At 41.9% G+C, this 23,178-nt stretch overlaps 1 protein-coding gene across 2 annotated transcripts in view; it reads right to left on the minus strand.

Moving 5' to 3' along the window:
• Nucleotides 1–23,178, minus strand: part of LOC115226103 (adenosine deaminase domain-containing protein 1) — a 36,915-nt gene that overhangs the window by 2,767 nt on the left and 10,970 nt on the right. Inside the window, exons 1-9 of one of the 2 annotated variants that reach the window (XM_029797086.2) lie at nt 16,369–18,030; nt 13,367–13,597; nt 11,904–12,087; nt 10,703–10,853; nt 9,215–9,338; nt 8,132–8,267; nt 6,098–6,224; nt 3,225–3,392; nt 1,957–2,066 (exon numbers count right to left, since the gene is read on the minus strand). In XM_029797086.2, the coding sequence (XP_029652946.1) occupies nt 1,957–2,066; nt 3,225–3,392; nt 6,098–6,224; nt 8,132–8,267; nt 9,215–9,338; nt 10,703–10,853; nt 11,904–12,087; nt 13,367–13,582 (1,216 nt within the window). In that variant the 5' untranslated portion in view covers nt 13,583–13,597; nt 16,369–18,030. Of the gene's footprint in view, nt 1–1,956; nt 2,067–3,224; nt 3,393–6,097; nt 6,225–8,131; nt 8,268–9,214; nt 9,339–10,702; nt 10,854–11,903; nt 12,088–13,366; nt 13,598–16,368; nt 18,031–23,178 lie in introns of those variants that run through there. The other variant, XM_029797085.2, reaches the window with a different exon arrangement.

Here is a 23,178-nt window from a genome sequence, read left to right on the forward strand (position 1 = left end):
CTGCAGAAGAAAACCACCATCAAATTAATCTTTATTATTTATCTATATATATAAAACTGTAGTTGCGTGTGTGTCTGTCTACTCCGATTTAGATTCCTAACTACTCCCACATTTTGCAGTGCAGTTTAACCAAATTCGGGTATCTTATAGTCGTGATTCATATCGAGCCCTTCTGGGTATTAGCGCGCGTCTACGATGAGTCTACGATTTTTAGAATAATTTAACATCATTTTTTATTCCATTTTAATGCATATTTTTTCGTGTGTCGATGGCGGCGGAGTTGGCGTCCATGGTCACACCTGCACCTGTTTGCTTCTCCCCCTTCTTCCCTCCCTCGTGAAGCTGTGGGGAAGGGAGTGTAAGGAAATCAACGTCGTAAAGCGTTGTCAAGGAGACCAGCGTTCTTTTAGAACAACGACTTCATGGCTTGAAGACACCAAAACAGAAATGGCTAAGAAAGCCCGAATTGGCATCTATAAGGGAAGTAGCTCTCTAAAAATGCTTATATAGTTATTTCCCTTACAAACCCGAGCAACGCCGGGCGATACTGCTAGTTAATTATAAAAGAGAAGCCTGATCTTCATGTCTGTCTGTCTGTCCCGACGTATCTTAGAGGGAGGAGACAAGGGAAGGAATCAGAAGGGGAGATAACTCCTGTCACACCGTTTTGTTTTTGTTTTTTAGAAAGGAAAAAAGCTGTTGAGAGAGAAATAGTGAGAAAGAGAGATAGGGAGACAGACAGACAGGGAAACAGTATTCACCCGGGGTGGGTTGAGCTGGCTGACAAACCACCAAAGTACGGATCTACCAAGCACTAGTGCGAACGATTCTCCTTTACGGCAGCGAGTCATGGCCAACGAGGGTGGAAGATATTAAGCGACTACAATCCTTCGATCACCTCTGTCTACGCCGCATCCTTCGTGTCCGATGGCATCACTTTGTCTCCAACAATTCGGTGCGACACCAGTGCAAAATCACCTCCCTCCGACAAGTCTGCGTTGGCTGGGTCATGCCCTCCGTCGTCAACCAGGAGAATTCATCTACAAAGCAATTGCCCCAGCTCCCCTTCAGGGTTGGCGAAAGCAACGTGGTGGACAATGAAAAACCTGGCTGATGACGGTCAAGGCTGATCTAGAACCCAACCTACGAAGCAATTGCCCCAGCTCCCCTTCAGGGTTGGCGAAAGCAACGTGGTGGACAATGAAAAACCTGGCTGATGACAGTCAAGGCTGATCTGGAACCCAACCTAGGCTCCCATGTCTACGGCGTTCACCGCTGGAATAAGGAGTGGTTGGAGATCATGCGGTTGTTAGCCTCAAATCACCAGGCCTGGTCGGCGTTTGTGAGAGATGCAGCATTGAGGATGAATGAAGCCAGCTCAACCCACCCTGGGTGGATGCTGTCTCCAACAATTCAGTGCGACACCAATGCAGAATCACCTGCCTCCGACAAGTCATCCTAACGAGACGTCCGCGTTGGCTGGGTCATGCCCTCTGTCCTCAACCAGAATTCATCTACGAAGCAATTGCCCCAGCTCCCCTTCAGGGTTGGCGAAGGCGATGTGGTGGACAACGTGACATTACCACATTTTATTTAGACACGAAGGAGTCACATTCACGCTGTGTGTGTGCATTCATAAACACACTAGGGCATCTACGTTCGGTGACCGCAGTCACCTCCCCGGGACCTGGTCCCATGCCCAGCAACCGAACTCATAGGCGAAGAGGAACCCGGGATGCCGGTGTATTAAGGTGGACGGCTGCCACCCGTCGAGGGTTAGAGCTCCCCATCGAAGCGAACTAAGAGCATGTCCACCGCGGATGGATTCACCCCCTGGCCGCATGGCTTCGTCCACTCAAGTCAGGGGCCCTACATGATTCCCCGCTGGTTCGCTCGGGGACATGCAGACAATCGGCGCACACACTTCATGCACAATATGCACGGAGAAGGACTCACCATCTGTGTACCGTAAACTCAAGGCCCCATGATCTGATTCTTCAAATGCTGGTTTGTGAACTCCTCTGGCAATTTCTTCGTTATCTTCATGGGTAAGCAGTGCACTTGGCCTACAATCGGAAAGAAAAAAAAACATCAAACAAAAATATAAAGAGTGGCTGTGTGGTAAGTAGCTTGCTAACCAACCACATGGTTCCGGGTTCAGTCCCACTGTGTGGCACCTTGGGCAAGTGTCTTCTACTATAGCCTCGGGCCAACCAAAGCCTTGTGAGTGGATTTGGTAGACGGAAACTGAAAGAAGCCCGTCGTATATATGTATATGGGCGCAGGAGTGGCTGTGTGGTAAGTAGCTTGCTTAAACCACATGTTTCGGGTTCAGTCCCACTGCATGGCACCTTGGGCAAGTGTCTTCTACTATAGCTTCGGGCCGACCAATGCCTTGTGAGTGGATTTGGTAGACGGAAACTGAAAGAAGCCCGTCGTATATATGTATATATATATATATATATATATATAATATATATATATATATAGAGACAACCACTATTTTGAAGGAAAGAATTAATATATAAAATTTTAATATAGTCAAAAAACCGCCACTACAATCGTTTCTTTCTGATAATATTTACTATAAAATTGGAATCCTAAATCGATTTTTCCCTGTAAATTTGGATTATTTTATATATATATCATACATGTCTTTGTATGAGGTATTTTAAGAAATGCAGATATTTAACAACAGCAAAAATATGTACAAAGAAAAAAAATCAACTTGTCCCTCCCCCATACATATGCATGTATGTACACACACATACATACACAGATATATGCATACATTCATCTGTACATACACACTTGCACATTCACAGAAACACACTTTTAAACATACACATGCATACACACACACACAAATGTACACACATATACACACACCCATGCATATATATATATATATATATATATATATATATACGCACACACCCATGCATATTATATATATACACACACACACACTTATAAACATACACATGCATACACACACACACATATACGTGTGTATATATATATATATATATATATATATATATATATATACACAACACACACACACACACACACACAGAGGTCACGCAAGATGCCATGCACTGGCAGACTGAATCCTGGGACTGTGTGGTTCAGAAGTCAAATCCTCGACCATCCAACCATGCCTGTCCCTATCAATTATCTTGACGGATTACAATAAAACAAAAACCAGACACTGGACTTACTTGCTCAAGAAGATACTATAGTCACCGGAGGGGGGGTCACTGAGGAAGAGGTGAAAGGTCACGTCCTTTTTTACATTCAAAAGACCCCCACTTTCGGGTGACATTTCGTATATACAGATGGGGGAATTCGGCTCAGCCAGGTAGCGTTGGAGTTCTAAATACAGGTACCTGAAAAAGATGAAATGAAGAAGGAATGTGTAGGAATCTGTATTTTTGTGTGTGTGTGTGTACACATCTAGGTATGTGCTTCTTTATATATATATACTAGCAGTATCGCCCGGCGTTGCTCGGGTTTGTAAGGGAAATAACTATATAAGCATTTTTAGAGAGCTACTTCCTTATAGATGCCAATTCGAGGCTTTCTTAGCCATTTCTGTTTTGGTGTCTTCAAGCCATGAAGTCGTTGTTCTAAAAGAACGCTGGTCTCCTTGACAACGCTTTACGACGTTGATTTCCTTACACTCCCTTCCCCACAGCTTCACGAGGGAGGGAAGAAGGGGGAGAAGCAAACAGGTGCAGGTGTGACCATGGACGCCAACTCCGCCGCCATCGACACACGAAAAATTATGCATTAAAATGGAATAAAAAATGATGTTAAATTATTTTTTAAAATCGTAGACTCATCGTTGACGCGCGCTAATACCCAGAAGGGCTCGATATGAATCACGACTATAAGATACCCGGTTTTGGTTAAACTGCACCGCAAAATGTGGGAGGAGTTAGGAATCTAAATCGAAGGGGACAGACACTCACACAACTACAGTTTTATATATATAGATATATGTTGGTGTAACATATGGATGCGAGACCTGGACACTAAAGAAAGCTGACCAGAAGAGATTTAATGCATTCGAGCTTTGGTGTTGGAGAAGACTTTTGCGGATTCCATGGACAGCAAGGCTCACCAATGGAGAAGTTCTTAAGCAGATCAGGCCGAAAATGTCGCTGGAAGCTAGGATCACCAAGCATAGATTGGCATATTTTGGTCATATTATGCAGAGGAAATCCCTGGAGAAGGACATCATGCTCGGAATGGTCAGTGGCAAGAGAGGAAGAGGCCGACCAAGAACCCGCTGGCTTGACACCATCAGGAGTGATACCGGAATGGACATGGCCAATCTGAAAGAAGCGGCCCAGGATAGAACTGACTGGAGGACACTGATCCAACGAGTGACCGAGAGTCGACTTTGACTGAACGGATAGAGAGATGTTGGTGTGTGTACATATATACAAGTGGATGCTGAAAAGCTCCTGGCTTTGGATAAAAGAAAATACAGAAAGATCAGTGAATTATGATTTTATTCAACATATTCCCCTCTCAGATTCACATACTGAGATTGCAGCGGTCCTTAAGTTTTTATAAGTCCTCTAAAAGAACTCAGGTTGCCACCCATTACACTCATGGAGTGGTTGGCGTTAGGAAGGGCATCCAGCCTTAGAAACATTGCCAGATCAGAGTGGGCCTGATGCAGCCTTCTGGCTTCCCAGACCCCAATTGAACCGTCCAACTCATGCCAGCATGGAAAGCAGACGCTAATCGATGATGATGATGATGATGATGTACATACACACATATATCTATCATTATCATCATTGTTCGACCGTGGTCGAGACAATGGAATTTACCATGCTATGCCAGACTTCACGGTCCATCATGGCATTACGGAGGTCCTGTTGCTGGATGCCTGTATCCCTGGAGATTACATCAGGGTAGGAGAGTGCGCGCCCTCTGGTATCGCGAGTAGATGGCTTCCAGAGGAGAAGAGTAGAAATTACCTCTTTTTCAGCTCTACAACAATGTCCAGCAAACTGGACTCTTTTATTTATTTATATATATATATCAACCAGTCGCTATGATAGATTGTTAGCCACTACACACATTTTTTTCTCTCTTTGTTTCTTCTGTGTCCCTTTCTGTAGAAGAGCGTAGGCTCGAAACGTGGAGTAGATGAAACCATGGCGACTGAAGAAGGGGTTTTTTCCTTGTGTTATTTGTCCTGTACTCTATTTTTGTTGTTGTTTAAGAAAAATGTCCAGTTCCTTGGGTTTGTGTTTATGTTTTCGTTTCTCGTTGTGTTCGACGTTTTTTTTGGTGTCCTGTACCCATATATGCATGTATATATACATGTAGAGGTAGGTACGTACATATATGTATGTATATATGCATATGCTTTATTTATTATTTATATATGGTTTTGTGTACATGCACAAATGTGTATGGTGAATGAGTGTAGACAAAGCTAGAAGGTACATTATTTACATCATTTACATTTGACGGATATTTGTCCTCATCTTGTTTGTTGTTAACACAACGTTTCGGCTGATATACCCTCCAGCCTCCTTCAGGTGTCTTGGGGAAATTTTGAGCCTGGCATATAGCGTAGTGGTTAAGAGTGCGGGCAACTAACCCCAAGATTCCAAGTTCAATTCCAGGCAGTCCTGAATAATAATAATAACATAAAAAAATACCTATTTCTTTATTACCACAAGGGGCTAAACACAGAGGGGACAAACAAGGACAGACATAGGTATTAAGTCGATTACATCGACCCCAGTGCTGTACTTAACTGGTACTTAATTTATCGACCCCGAAAGGATGAAAGGCAAAGTCGACCTTAGTGGAATTTGAACTCAGAACGTAACGCAGATGAAATACCGCTAAGCATTTCGCCCGGCGTGCTAACGTTTCTGCCAGCTCGCCGAGAACCCAGGTTTGAAATTTCCCCAAGACACCTGACGAAGGCTGGAGGGTATATCAGGCGAAACGTTAAGTGTTAACAACAAACAAGATGAGGACAAATATCCGTCAAATGTAAATAATGTAAATAATTCTTCATTGAGGAAGAGAGAGAAAGAAGGGACAAGCCCTCTACCTGCGAAAGGCTCTGCATGCCAGCACTGCTGCATCGCTGTCGATTAAACATCGACCGTCGCTACTCAGGTTGCCGGGGGTCAGACACTGGTGACCGATCGCCATGGAGATTACTTCTGGTTTATTATCTGAAGAACACAAACGAGAAAACATTTCGGATATGAAAAAGGTCCATCAATAATGGCTTAAAAAATCTGGCATCTTTTCTTCCACCCGTCCACCCATTTTAACCCACCCTGGAGGGATTTAGGGGTAGAATCCACAGAGCAGAATATCTGGGCTGGATATGGGCTAAAAAAGTTATATATCTATACATGAAGCAATGAAGAAGTCCTGTACATGGTAGCTAGTCCTGTTAGAAATAGCAGCCAAATCTCTCATATTTGTTCATTGCAGGCAAACTAATGGTCAAAACCACTAAAAATTTCAGAAGAATAACAATAATAGGACTATCTCTCAATTGCTGGATATGTGAGGCAAACTAATGGACAGAATCACAATGACTTTTTTCTCCCATATGACATAGGAGTGGCTGTGTGGTAAGTAGCTTGCTTACCAACCACATGGTTCTGGGTTCAGTCCCACTGTGTGGCACCTTGGGCAAGTGTCTTCTGCTATAGCCCCGGGCCGACCAAAGACTTGTGAGTAGATTTGGTAGACGGAAACTGAAAGAAGCCCATCGTAGATATGTATGTGTATATATATATATATATATATATCTACATATATATATACATATATACATTTATATATGTAGGAGTGGCTGTGTGGTAAGTAGCTTGCTTACCAACTACATGGTTCCGGGTTCAGTCCCATTGCGTGGCATCTTGGGCAAGTGTCTTCTATAGCCATGGGCCAACCAAAGACTTGTGAGTGGATTTGGTAGACGGAAACTGAAAGAAGCCTGTCGTATATATGTATGTATATATATATATCCATCTGTCCTCTGTCTATCTATCGATCAGGAGAATAACAATAATAGGTCTGTCTCTCAACTACTGGATTTGTTAGGCAATCTAATGGACAGAATCACAAAAATACCGATTAAAATGGAATCCAGCAGAGATTATGTTTAAGTTATTCCTGGATTACCAAGCACACAATGCAATGGGACTAAATTAATGACCAATTATGTCATTGAAATCTCAAAGCTACAACATAACAATTGATTAATTCAAAACGAGTCAAGTACATCAACATCAAAATAAAAATCAAATGGAAATTGTAGTTGTGATACCCGTGCTGGTGGCACTTTGGGCCTCACAGAGGAAATGACGAAAAACCGAGACCGCTGAGATATGTTGTGACTGCGAAGACTCGACATGAAGTGAGTTCATGGCTCGCAGGACAACCTGCTGTGCTAACCTTGGATCGTGGAGTGACCCACTGTTCTTGAGGAAACCTATTGAGTCAAGGACATCAACACCAACATCAAAATAAAAATCAAATGGAAATTGTAGTTAAGATACCTGTGCCCGTGACACGTAAAAAGCACCATCCGAGCGTGGCCGTTTGCCAGCCTCTTCTGGCCCCTGTGCCAGTGGCATGAAAAAGCACCCACTATACTCACTGAGTGGTTGGCATTAGGAAGGACATCCAGCTGTGGAAACATTGCCAGATCAGACTGGAGCCTGGTGCAGCCTCCTGGCTTCCCAGACCCCGGTGGAACCGTCCAACCCATGCTAGCATGGAAAGCGGACGCTAAATGATGATGATGATGATGAATTAATATTCCTTTCATTGCCATGGTTTCTTTTTAGTATGTACTTTGGTATGTGTCGTTAAGTGTCCGACTGGGCCTGGTGCAACCTCCTGGCTTGCCAGACCCCAGTTGAACCGTCCAACCCATGCTAGGACGTTAAATGATGATGACCAGTTTTTCATTGGAGGGCAATTAGAAAATTTTACTGTGGGATAGATAAAATTTGTGTACCACACGTACCCCATCGCCCACCTCACACCAGACCGCCATTAAAAAGAATAAAAGGGGATGAAGAACAAAAAAAAAACGGAAGAGAAAATGAGAATTTCTCACCGGACACAAGGATGACGGCTGCCACAGACTTCCTTCGATAACGTAAGACTGAATACTGTTCGAGATACATGTACAGGTGGTTGTAGACGAGGTCGGTGAACTGTTGGCCCAAACTTTTACCTTCTGGTGCCACTTCCTAGAAGACAGGGGAAGGAAAACAATGACACACACACAAAACATGTTTACAGAGTGGGCCAAAAGTCATGCACCTAAACCATCCGACATTACATCATTGTTATTCACTGCAACATGGTCTTTGCTCAGAGATCTTGGTGCATGACTTTTATATTAGATTATATTAGATGGTGGACAAAAAAATATATTGTTGCATTTCACTGAAATAGTTAATTCTGGGAGACAGCATGTGTGCCTCAGCACACCATCCTCATCCTTAAATGTCTGTCCAAATACACCTACATACATACACATGTATACACATGTATGTACACACACGTGTATGCATATACACTTGTACACACACATACATACATATGCACATACACACACACACGTGCAGATACATACATATATATACATGCATCATACACACACACACTTATATAGACACAAACACACACTTGCATACATACATATACACACATACACATGCACGCACACACACGTGCAGGCACACGCACACGTGCATAGATATATATATACATACATATACATACACACACACGTGCATAGATACATTTATATACACACATGTATGCACACACACACTTATATACATACTTATATAGACACACAAACACACACACACGCATAGATACATACATATATACATACATATATATACACACATGCATACACACACGTGCATAGATACATATATACATACACACACACACGTGCATAGATTCATTTATATACACGCATGTATGCACACACACCACACACTTGCATACTACATACATATACACACACATTCAACAGGCTTCTTTTCAATTTCTTTCATCCTAATCCACTGACAAGACTTTGGTCAGCCTAGGGCTGTAAAAGAAGACTTGCCTAGCAAAGTGCCACTGAGTGGGACTGAACCTGGAACCTGGACCCCCACAAGAGCACAACAAAACCTACCTGGGCATATCTAATGTTCAGTTTTTCGAGGGCAGCCACTCCGGCCAACCGCTTTGCCTCTTTCTTGTTTTGTGCGACCGCCTCAACAAAATATTCGTTGTTCAACATCACACAAGCCTTGAAGCTGAAAATACATAACACGGATCGCACAGTCAATGAGGGGTCACTCAATATGCTAAAAATGCCAGCTAAACCTCCCTTCGTTTACATATGTGTCTAACAAAGTTATATTGAGGGTTTTTGGTTTTGCGAAATACGGAAACCACCCATTGTAATTTTAACCCTTTTGTGTTCAAACCAGACAGATCCAGTCTCTCACACCTACCCTACAATGTCATTCTAAAAATAAACAATAACAATCTTCAAAATCTCAAAGCTATGAGATAATCCAGGATTAAATCAAAACAATGTGGATAAATAAGGATTAGATTTGACAGGGTGATCTGAATGCTAAAGGATAATACATGCATAAGACATATGGTGTGGTTTGAGGGAGATTTGGCTGCTATTTCTAACAGGAGTAGCTACCATGTAGAGGTCTCCCTCATTGCTTCATACATATATATAATCCTTTAACATTTAAACTGGCTATATCCAGGCCGAATATTCTACTCCTTTCATGTTCAAACTAGCCATATCTAGCTTCTCACACCTACCCTACAATGTCATTCTGAAAATAAACAATCACATCATTGAAATCTCAAAGCTATGAGATAATCCAGGATTAATTAAAAACAATGTGGATAAACAAGGATTACATTTGACAGAGTAATCGGAATGGTTAAAGGGTGATACATGCATAAGATGCCCTCTGACATCTCCACGTTTCAAACGTAAACCCATGCCAGCATGGAAAACAGACATCAAACAAAGATGATGAAGACGATGACACACACATACACATACATTAAAATATACACTATTATACCGCCTTACTGGCACCTGTGCCCCGTGCTAGTAGGGTGCTAAGAGCACCATCCGAGCATGGTTGTTGCCAGAGTGGCTAACTGGCTTCCGTGCCAGTGGCACGTAAAAGGCACCATTTGAGCGTGATTGTTACCAGCGTTGCCTTACTGGCACTCGAGCCCTGTGCTAGTAGGGTGCCATGAGCACCATTCGAGGGTGATTGTTACCAGGATCACCTTACTGGCACCTGTGCTGGTGGCACGTGTAAAAACATTCGAGTGAGGTCGTTGCCAGTACTGCCTGACTGGCCCTCGTGCCGGTGGCACGTAAAAGCACCCACTACACTCTCGGAGTGGTTGGCGTTAGGAAGGGCATCCAGCTGTAGAAATTCTGCCAGATCAAGATTGGAGCCTGGTGCAGCCATCTGGTTCGCCAGTCCTCAGTCAAATCGTCCAACCACTGCTAGCATGGAAAGCGGATGTTAAACGATGATGATGATATACTACACTGAAATATGCACTAAACATTATACAACACACACAGAATCAAACTACAGAGAGAAATAGATGGAGGTGTTCTTACCCCATTGGACCACGTTCGTCTCCAACGACGATTTCGCAGGATTTCCCTGCTGCCAGCGCATACTCATAGAGCTGAGTGACCGAGTGTTTTTCTGCTGTTTTGCCAAGGTCGAGGGAAGGTTGGCTGTTGGTCACGGTTTGGGAGACACATTCTGTGGAGAGAGAGAGAGAGAGAGAGATACAGATAGGGGTCAATGCCTGGAATAAACACACTAGATTAATTACTGACAAAATTATCTGATCAAATACTTCGTTAATTTCTAAATTAATTCAAACAAAAGCAGTATATTTCAATAGAAATATCCTCATCCTGTGAAGTGGCTTGCAGATCTTTCCATCATGTTTCTGGGTTCAGTCCCACTGTGTGGCACCTTGGGCAAGTGTCTTCTATAGCCATGGGCCAACCAAAGACTTGTGAGTGGATTTGGTAGACTGTGTGGTTCAGAAGTCAAATCCTCGACCATCCAACCATGCCTGTCCCTATCAATTATCTTCACGGATTACAATAAAACAAAACCAGACACTGGACTTACTTTTGATACCAAGCCATCTGAGACCATCCCCACTAGTTCTGTTATACAAATTTCTTCTTTTAGTGTGACCTGAATTAAAACCTTCCAGAAAGATTTCATGTTAATTTAGGATCTGAACACCAGATTAATTAACGACAAAGTTAATTAACGACAAGTTCATTATTTTCAAAATTAACTGAAAAAAAGGGCAGGGTATTTCAACAGAAATATTGGGCAAGACTTCCGACTGTCCCCTACAAAAACCAGCCATTAAAAAAAAATTTTTTTGGGACACAAATCCCCCTTTTCAGCTACGGGGAATATGAATCCGCAAAAAAAAATTGGCAAAAATAGACATTTCTAAATGACCACCCCCACCCACATTTCCTTCATTTAAAATTTTTTTCTGATTTTTTTTTCAAAATATGCAGAAAAATACGGAGATTATGATTCAGACAAAAATTTCAAAACATTTCTCTACTTTCGGTTAGGGTTTTTAGGGTTGGGGTTTTAGGTCTGTCTGGATCAGAAGTGACCCTGGGGCTAAACTACAACAAGGAAGGACACAAAGAATGTACTTTGAACTACATCATGTTTGAATTAAAAAAAACAAGATGGTCACATCTGGAGCGTCTTTGATCATCGATCTGTCTGGATCAGGACTGACCCAGAGCACAACAAACCACTTACCGTTTCCATTGGATTTCTGCAAGACGCCAATCTCAAAAGCTTTGATCGCAGCATTCGTCTTGGCTTCTTTCTTGGTGTTCCCGACACCCTGCGGGTACATCACATTGTTTATCTCCACCTGAACGGCGAAGATGGCCAGCGGGTGTTCTCGTGAAGGAAGGACATCGACTTCGTGGAAGGAGAGCTGGGGAAAGAAAAAAAATACAAGATCAGCTGTATTAAGGGGTTTTACTTGTCTCTGACAGAATGTGGCCGTGCTGGGGAGCGTTAGAATGTGGCCGTGCTGGGGGCGTTAGAATGTGGCCGTGCCGGGGGCGTTATAATGTGGCCGTGCTGGGGGCGTTAGAATGTGTCCGTGCTGGGGGCGTTAGAATGTGGCCGTGCTGGGGCCTTTAGAATGTGGCCGTGCTGGGGGGGATCGTTAGAATGTGGCCGTCCTGGGGGCGTTAGAATGTGGCCGTGCTGGGGGCGTTAGAATGTGGCCGTGCTGGGGGCGTTAGAATGTGGCCGTGCTGGGGGCGTTAGAATGTGGCTGTGCTGGGGGCGTTAGAATGTGGCCGTGCTGGGGGCGTTAGAATGTGGCTGAGCTGGGGGCGTTAGAACTTGGCCGTTAGAATGTGCACAACAGGCAAACCACAACAGACCAAGTGCACGACAGGTGAATCACAAAATGCAAGGGGTTACTGTATGTGTGTGCACTTTGCATGTACCACGTCCTTGCATTGTTTTTTGATTTTTTGATTTTAGATATATATATGTGTGTGTGTGTGTGTGTGTGTGGAGGCGCAATGGCCCTGTGGTTAGGGCAGCGGACTCACAGTTGTAGGATCGCGGTTTCGATTCCCAGACCGGGCGTTGTGAGTATTTATTGAGCGAAAACACCTAAAAGCTCCACGAGGCTCCAGCAGGGGGTGGTGGCGATCCCTGCTGTACTCTTTCACCACAACTTTCTCTCACACTTTCTTCTGTTGGCCTGCTCGCTTAGCCAGCGGGGTGGTGTCATTTGAAGGCTAAAAAACAATGCGAAGCGCATTGTGACCAGCGATGCATAGCAACATCTGATGGCCTGGTCGGTCACAGTGATCATATGATATATATATATCATCATCATCATCATCATCATTTATCATCCGTTTTCCGTGCTAGCATGGGTTGAACGGTTCAACTGGGGTCTGGGGAGCCCGAAGGCTGCACCAGGCCAGTCTGATCTGGCAGTGTTTTTACAGCTGGATGCCCTTCCTAACACCAACCACTCCGAGAGTCTAGTGGGTGCTTTTTATGTGCCACCGAAACAGGTGCCAGATGAGGCTGGCGAACGGCCACGCTCGGATGGTGCTTTTTACGTGCGTATATATGTATCTATGAATGAATGTGTATACATGTAAATATGCTTGTGTATATGCGTATGTATGTATATAGATGTATGTATATAGATGCATATTAGTTGTGTTTGAAAGAAGTACCTTAACTTTCCTCTGACTTGCATATTCATGAAGACACTGCACAGGGTTTTTCTCTTTGGATTGGTATTCCTTAATAAGGGTCTCCGATGCCCTTGCTAGTGTGCAGCTGACTGGGGCACTGTTGGGCGGCGCTTTTGATAAGCCTGGAATATATGGTTGATTGGGTGGGGTTTTTTTCTCGTAGTGTTTCTGGCCTGATTCCATTCCTTGGTACATTTTTGGTAATGGTACCTGGAAGAAAGAGGAAGAATATACAGTAATGACTCAATACACAAGTTAATTTGTTCCCAAAGACTGCTCGTTAAGCGAAAACTCGTAAAGCAGAGCAATAATTTCCCATAGCAGCAATGTTATAAATCATAATTCATTCACAGGAAAATATTTTACCCAGGAAATTTATAATACTCTCTTTTACTCTTTTACTTGTTTCAGTCATTTGGCTGCGGCCATGCTGGAGCACCGCCTTTAGTCGAGCAAATCGACCCCAGGACTTATTCTTTGTAAGCCCAGTACTTATTCTATCGGTCTCTTTTACCGAACCGCTAAGTAACGGGGACATAAACACACCAGCATCGGTTGTCAAGCAATGCTAGGGGGACAAACTCAGACACACAAACACACACATATACATATATACGACAGGCTTCTTTCAGTTTCCGTCTACCAAATCCACTCACAAGGCTTTGGTCGGCCCGAGGCTATAGCAGAAGACACTTGCCCAAGGTGCCACGCAGTGGGACTGAACCCGGAACCATGTGGTTGGTTAGCAAGCTACTTACCTCACAGCCATGGCAATAAAACAACAGTAGAATGTAAAGAATATTTTGTGTAAAGTGAAAAGAATGTAAAGACCCTGTGTATGGAGAGGGTGCCATAGTTGAAAGAACCGCTCGTGATTGGTGTGCCAAGTTCAAAAATGGAAATTTTGACCTCAAAGACACACCTCGTTCTGGCCGTCCAGTTTGATGAAGAGCGATTAACCCAACTTTTGCACGAAAATTCTCGCAGGAGAGGCTGCATGGTAAGTAGCTTGCTTACCAACCACATGGTTCCAGGTTCAGTCCCACTGCGTGGCACCTTGGGCAAGTGTCTTCTACTATAGCCTCGGGCTAACCAAAGCCTTGTGAGTGGATTTGGTAGATGGAAACTGAAAGAAGCCCATCGTATATATGTATATATATATGTGTGTGTGTGTGTATATATATATATATACCTAAGCGTAGGAGTGGCTGTGTGGTAAGTAGCTTGCTTACCAACCACATGGTTCTGGGTTCAGTCCCACTGCGTGGCACCTTGGGCAAGTGTCTTCTACTATAGCCTCAGGCCGACCAAAGCCTTGTGAGTGGATTTGGTAGACGGAAACTGAAAGAAGCCTGTCGTATATATGCATATGTGTGTATATATATGTGTGTGTGTTTATGTTTGTCCACCCCACCCAGCATCGCTTAAGAACCGATGGTGGTGTGTTTATGTCCCCGTAACTTAGCGGTTCGGCAAAAGAGACTGATATAATAAGTCCTGGGATCGATTTGCTCACCTAAAGGTCGTGCTCCAGCATGGCTGTAGTCAAAAGAGTAAATGTCAAGAGAAAATGGAAAGCTCCCACGCTGTTATTCGCTCCACACCGAACGTTTCTGTTCGGTTTAATTCTTCAAGTGTGTATATATATATACATACATATATATAACTTGTGTAGGAGTGGCAAATCATACGAGAAACATCTATGCGTTAGAAAACAGAGACGATTACACTCCTAACATAGCTCTGTGTGTGTGTGTGTGTCTATATATATATATATATATATATGTGCGTGTGTGGTGCTCCAGCATGACCATATCCGCATGGCCGAAACACGTCAAATAAATACGGAGAGAATATATGCGGATTTGCCTGCGCATGTGTGTAGAAATAAATAAATAAATAAATATATATACACACACACACACGTTTTGATTAGTCTCCTGTCAATTATTTATTAAAGACATGATTATATATCCTCATTCTTGTGCAGTATTTTTCCTGTCACAATCACCATAGATATGTGTATATATATGTATGTATATGTATATGCACACACGCAAAAAAACTGGGAGTGGTGAAGTACTAAATACGAAACGTAGAGTTTATTAATGGCAGAAAAACAAGAATTTTATTCACTCTGTTTATCACTCAGAATTTCACCTTAATTGCTTTTTCCATCCACTGCGTGTGTATATATGTCTTATCTTTTAATTGTTTATTCACTGAGCTGCGGCCACGTTGGGGCACCGCCTTAAGGACTTTAGTCAAACAGATCGCCCGAGTACTTTCACACACAGACGTCCGTATATGCGTACGTGTACATTATACATACATACATGCATATATATATGTAAACTACGTACGTGTGCGTGTATATATATATATATATATATATATATATATATATAATATATATGCCGTCTAAGAATCCATAAATCAGAAAAGATATTCACTCGTATATTTGTCAATAGAGTGTGTATAATAAATCGAAGTATATATAATATATATATATATTATATATATATATATATTATATATATATATATGCACGAATGTATATATATATATATATATATATATATATATATATATATGCACGGATGTATACAGATGAAGAAGGAAAACGAACAATATATGAATAGAAACACCTATGGCTTAATTAAGAAATTCAATTTAATTACATAATTAATTTAATTGATATATATGAAAGCAATTAAGGAGATTAAATAAATGAAAAAAAAGCGGAGATGCGAGGCCGATGAGAGAACAGGATCTGAGCTGATTTCAGAAGGTAACCCCCGTCCTTATGGAGACCCGAACAGAGGCAGACAAGGGGTCGTTTGTGGGCAATAGGGGCCGCGGTGTTGAGAGATAGGGGCCATCCCAGCTGATATGGGTGCAGCAAGTTGGTTGTTCAAAGGGTGTGAAATATGAATTAAATATAAATGAAAGTGGGGGGAATTAGTTGAAAATTGTCTTACCCGGGAATTCCGGAACACGCTCGACGTGAAATGGTGAAATTTAGTTGTCTTCTCTTTGCTTAAAATAACGGCCAAAAAGGAAGAAGGACGACTTGGAGTAGGAAAGAAAGATGAAGGCTGCCTTCCCTCTCTCTCCGTCTAGCTTTCACTCCCTCTCCGCCTCTCTGCCTTTCTCTATCGTTTACTCTCCCTTTGTTTGTTTGTCTTTCACCCGCTCTCTTGCGTTACGACAGTGGCGGCGGTGGCGGTTTACTACGGATGTACAGAAGCGCTGTATTTGTAAAATCCAAGCGAAAACCCGACACTCCTTCGTCGTTGTTTCGTAGATGATATTCGAAATTCGTTTTTCTTTCGTTTCATTTATCATGTCCGGGTCATGTAATCGAGTTGGCCTAATCCGTTTTCGACATTGCATAACGACATGGTGTTGTATTCTGCCGTGGTTGGGCATTTCACTGCACGGACACGTGTACCTTACCCAAAATACTCACACCCACGACCCTTCATTTTCGGAGCACATAAGTATCTTAATCTATTTCAGTTCCCTTCGATCTGACCAACTGAGCTTGTCTGGTCCGTTGTGAATCACACAGTGTTGTATATATCATTTGACTTGAGACAGCATTCACCCGGGGTGGGTTGAGCTAGCTTCATTCATCCATCATATGGTTGAGCATTTTACGGGCCGTGTGGGCTCTTCACAAAATGCTCAAATATGAGTAACCATTCAAAGACTGAGCATTTCAGTTGAGGTTGCTGGTCACCCGGGGTGGGTTGAGCTGGCTTCATTCATCCATCATATGGCTCAGCATTTCGCGGGTTGTGTGGGCTTTTCACAAAATACTCAAATATGAGTAACCATCCAAAGACTGAGCATTTCAGTTGAGGTTACTGGTCGTGTTCGGTTTGATCAACTGACCATGCGTAGTTAATAAGGTGCAACAATGTATTATATTGTGGGGTTAAATATTGCTTATCCGTGCGTAACCATAAAAAAATTTACCAAGCATGAGTGATATTTCGCTGAGTATATCATTAATTCCAGTTGTGTGTGGTTCCTTCACACGAATTCGCCTACTCAGTGGTATATTATTATAATTGAGACTACCCTCGAGTACTTCACGAGTACGTATATTTTTAACATAAATCCTCGGAGCAGAATCCACATGAAGAAAGGTAAAAAAAAATACACTGGATCTTTTGAATTAGATAAAGTTCAATGAGAGTGGCTGAAGATTCCGCAGATATGTGTGCCCTTCCTCGAGCAGAAACACCAGGAAAAGTGGGTACTTTGAATTACAGCTGGACTTCAGTGAGCACGTCCGAGTACTCCATGGTCGTACATGTACCCCTGGCATAATCCACAGGCAGAAACAGCACGACTGGTACACATGTGTGACAAGATCTGTTCCTTTAAATCACAGGATGCAATCCGTTTTGTACATAACATGGTGTTAAGAAATTCACAATTCTGTCGGTCCCTTCAAGTAAATCCAATCTTCCAGGCAGAAACGGCGGGTCCTTAAAATTACAGGTAACCAATCCATGCGATGAGCTTCCACGCAGTTTCCCACCAAACCGATAACACTCACAAAGTTTTGGGTCAACCCGATTCTATGGTTTTAAAAAAAAAAAACAGTTCGAGGGATGCTATGATGTAAAATCGAACCTGGAACCTTGTGCTTGCAAAGCGAGCTTCTGCACAGCTTCCATATAACTGATAGCACTCACAAAATTTGAGTCAACTCGGGGCTATGGTAAAAAAAAAAAAAAAATGTTCAAGGATGCCATGGTCTACGATCGAACTCAGGACTTTACGATTGAGAAGCGACCTTCTTAACCACTCGACCACTACGTCGTCCAGTGGCGGCCATAATCGTCCTAACTTAATTCCACAAATATTGTCAAACTCTGTTCATCTTATCCATTTTCTTTCTTAATGAATACATATTTAGGTGTAATTTGCAAAAGAAAATTGGCTGTTATTTCTAGCAAGCCGAGTGACCACATAGAGGAGGGCTTTTTCCCCTCTTTGACTCGAGCCAATAAGGGAGGCCTGTATGTGGTCGTCCGACATGTTAGAAATAGCAGCCAAATCTCCCACAAATCACCCCACATCGTTTTTTAGGGGAAAAAAATAAATAAAAAGGACAAATTAGATGATACAACCCTTGTTACATACAACATCCAAGGTGAGGTGGGTAATAATAATAATAATAGTAATAATAATAATAATGATAATAATAATAATATAATAATAATAATAATAATAATAATGATAATAATAATAAAGAATTCGTTGTCGGATCAGAAGTGTGCAAGATTTTAAAGGCTCACCTGGGGTTAATTAACAACAGCAATAAGGTAATTTAGGGGGTAGAAAAGAATTTTGGTGAGAAGAGAAGGGGGGGAAGCAAAGATAAAATAAATAAATAAATAAATGTGTGTGTGTGAAATAGTTTTGCCTATTGTAAACTCTGTCGTCCTGAGTTCAATTTCCCGGTTGTCGCAAAAAAGCCAAAGAGGGCACCTTGGGATGACCAATACCAAAAAAAATTGCGAGTGGTGAACGGAAACTGCGAGGAAGCCCCATATATATATAAATGCATATACACATATATATATATATGTTTATATAATGATATATATATATATGTATATATATGCTTATATCGGGTGGAAAAAAGTGCAGGCGATCTCTGGTTCTGCACACATCATCGGATGAGTAGAACAATAAAGAAAAAAAATTACCATTTAAACCGGTGCGTCGAACAACAATACCTTGTGGTATTCATTCCGCCCGAGTTTCGCACACACTCCCTTCTTCTCTCATTATTCCCCTCCCCCACCCCACCACCACCACCACCATCAGGAAAAAAGCAAAAAAATACAACTAATCAAAATTTCTGTAATTAATTAATTAAAAAAAAAAATGCACCCTTATAGATATCAATTAATGATTGGGACTTCGAAGCATTTTCATAAAAATCGCATATTTTATTTTTGCGCAAAGTGGGAGGATACAGTCCGTTATTCTGTTTCGTTTTTCGCTTCTTCGGTTAGTATTCCGGCTTTCTTTTTATATGTACGCTCTCTCTCTCTCTCTCTCTCTCTCTCTCTCTCTCTCTCTCTCTCTCTCTCTCTCTATAATTCGCATATATTAAGCTAAGCTTCAAAACTCTCCCTTAACTAAAATTGTTACAATATTTCAGCTTAAGAATTTATTATTATTATTATTAATATTATTATTATTATTATCATTATCATTATTATTATTATTGGTACTATTTAAGAAAAGTGGTCCCGGTGCGCGCACTCGCGTACACGCGCGTCCCCGCTAGCTAGTCGTGACTAGTCGATCCTACAACGACTACCTAGCAAAGTAAATTAAACACAAAATAAATAATTTTTTATAAAACAAAAGAAATAATTTTTAAAACAAAGTAAATAAAACACAAAAACATAACTAGCTTGCGCGAGTGCGCGCACCGGGACCACTCTTCTGAAATAGTACCATTATTATTATTCTATGTTTGACTTTCGCTTTACATTTGCAGAAGTTGTCTCCAAATCTCACCCAGAGACCTCAAGAGACAACAGGTTAGAAGTTCATGTTGGAGTTATGCCTAGGGTGCCATATATATTTGGTTTTGTACATAGTGTTGTTCTAGAGAATGTTTTAAGAAAACCTAAGAAAATTATGTTTGTTTTAAAACTTGAGATTACATAGAAAGTATTTTACATAAGATATGAGCAGTTCCCATGAGCACTATCTTTTGAATTTCTGCCCTTTTGGGGTTTCCTGGTATCTGAGTTAGGTAGCAATCAGCCCCTTTTTGCTACCATTCCCAGGGCACCTATGACAACAGGTATTGTTTTAGTGCTATCATTCCCAGGGCACCCTTATTATTATTATTATTATTGTTATTATTATCAATAGACGTCACTGATTGGTTGAAATTGCCGAAATGCAAGAAATTTAACAACAAATATCTTACAAACTACAGAATTTTCTCAAGAAAGCCAAGAGAAAAAGATGTTTTATAAACACATTCTACCAGTGTACGAAGTTACTCTCTCTTTTACTCTTTTACTTGTTTCAGTCATTTGACTGCGGCCATGCTGGAGCACCGCCTTTAGTCGAGCAAATTGACCCCAGGACTTATTCTTTGTAAGCCCAGTACTCATTCTATCGGTCTCTTTTGCCGAACCGCTAAGTGACGGGGACGTAAACACACCAGCATCGGTTGTCAAGCAATGCTAGGGGGACAAACACACATATATACGACAGGCTTCTTTCAGTTTCCGTCAACCAAATCCACTCACAAGGCATTGGTCGGCCCGGGGCTATAGCAGAAGACACTTGCCCAAGATGCCACGCAGTGAGACTGAACCCGGAACCATGTGGTTGGTTAGCAAGCTACTTACCACACAGCCACTCCTGCGCCTATATAGAAATTATTTTAAAAATCTGCCGGTCAAAGTGAAAAGATCCTAATTTTTTTAAAACAAAGTAAGAATCGACTAGTCATGACTAGCTAGCGCGGATGCGCGCACCGGGACCACTCTTCTTAAGTAGTACCTTCGATATAATTTTAATCCACATCATCTGATAGTTTATTTGTAGAAAATCCCATTTAAAAATATCTAATTTTCTGAGAGTTATGAGGAAACAAATTCGAGCAGAGAGACGCACAATTGCGTAAGCGACCCCTCAGCATCACTGTATCAGTTATCTCCCTTCCTTTAATGACGTCACTTAGACGATGTACAGCGAAACAAATCTCTTTTCTACTGTTGGTCCACTGAAAACCATTCATCAGAATATTATTAAACATTACGCTTTACATCAGGGGATACCAGGGCGATCCTTCGGTATAGGTACCGTAATTACCGGAAGTGGCTTTGGTTACATTTCTGAAGATAACAGAAACCCTTTTCTCCCCTCCCCTTAACCCCCCTCCATATATAAAAAGAACACTTTCTTGAAATGCATCATTGGCAGAAACGTTAGCACGCCCGGCGAAATGCTTAGCGGTATTTCGTCTACCGTTACGTTCTGAGTTCAAATTCCGCCGAGGTCGACTTTGCCTTTCATCCTTTCGGGGTCGATAAATTAAGTACCAGTTACACACTGGGATCGATATTATCGACTTACTCCCTTTGTCTGTCCTTGTTTATCCCCTCTGTGTTTAGCCCCTTGTGGGTAGTAAAGAAATAGGTATTTCGTCTGCCGTTACGTTCTGAGTTCAAATTCCGCCGAGGTCGACTTAGCCTTTCATCCTTTCGGGGTCGATATATAAAGTACCAGTTACGCACTGGGGTCGATATAATCGACTTAATCCCTTTGTCTGTCCTTGTTTGTCCTCTCTGCGTTTAGCCCCTTGTGGGTAGTAAAGAAATAGGTACTTCTGGTACCTATACCGAAGTTACGCCATATTAAAGGCATATTCCATTTGTTTATTAAATGCTTAGAGGCATTTTGTCCGTAAAGCCCTGGGATTTAGCACTTACATGGCATGGGCTGCCGAGCACATTTTATGAGAATGAGACTACCATTAACACATAAAAACAAAAATTAGTTAAAATATCTTCTTAGTATATAATGGTGACAAGTTTTATACATCAACGGAAAATTCATTAGTTGAACTATTAGCCCTCTTGCACTGTGGTGGGTATCGGAGCGTTTGAGTGACATTAGACCTCGAGAAAGGCCCTTAAATTAAATGCATCTGGGCCACGATCATGGCCTGTCGCGCTTTATGTGTTAAGATCTACTACAGTATGGTATGGTTTAAGATATTTTAAATCAGTGCTTTTCAAACTTTTTGCTGGAGCGGAACCCCCAAGGAAGCATTCCACTGGCTCGAGGAACCCCTGAGCAATAATTTAATAGTCTTATGCAAACATATCTGCAAAGGAGAATTAAAAATTACTGCCGATTTTAGCATTTTTGTAACTTCTTGCGGAACCCCTGGACTGTACTGGCGGAACCCTGGTTGAAAACCACTGTTTTAAATGAAGAGGGTGGTCGATGCGGAAGAAGTGACTAAAGGGGGTCGATGGTCGAAAAAGTTTGGCGACCCCTGATTTAATGCAACCGTATCTTACGGACTTCTCATCAGTCCCGTATAAGGCGGGGCTGATGGGAGATGCGTTGGAAATGTAGGCATTAAATAATTGTCTACAAATATGGATTTTAGAATCATCCATGAGTTGGAAGATTAGATACAATATTAGTTAGACAGAGATTGCGGTTTCGAGGCCAGTTCCACTGAACAACAGCCTGGGGAAACTATTATATTCTTGGGCCGAATGGTACCTTGTTGTGAGTCTAGTTGGGGGTAACTATTTGGAAGCTAAACAGCAGAGACTTAAAAGAACATTCTTTTACGTTCGTTAGCACTCCTATGGGAAAACTAATTATGAAATTCTGACAGCTTCGGCCATCCGTAGTTTAAGTGGAATGCGGACAGAGTTGAAAAAGAGAGAGTACGGGAGGGAAAGAAAGAGGAGAGTTAATGAGATAGTGGTGGTAACCAGTTGAGAAACCACTCCCAAAAGGGACAAATTTTGACAGTTTTGACCATCCATAGTGTTGGGAGAAAGAGAGGGAAAAGAGGAGTGACAGAGTTTAAGGAGGACAGAAAGACGAGAGGGAAAGAGAGAAAGAGAAAAATGGATGAAAATGGGAAGAGTGATGGAGAAGAAGAGAGTAATAGAGAGAAAGAGAGTGGAAGAGAAAGTATGAGCGAAAAAAGAGGACAGAGAGGGAGACAGAAAGAGTATGAGAGGGAAAGAGGAGAAGAG

The sequence above is a fragment of the Octopus sinensis genome, linkage group LG29 (genome assembly GCF_006345805.1).
Source record: "Octopus sinensis linkage group LG29, ASM634580v1, whole genome shotgun sequence".
Taxonomy (NCBI): Eukaryota; Metazoa; Mollusca; class Cephalopoda; order Octopoda; family Octopodidae; genus Octopus; species Octopus sinensis.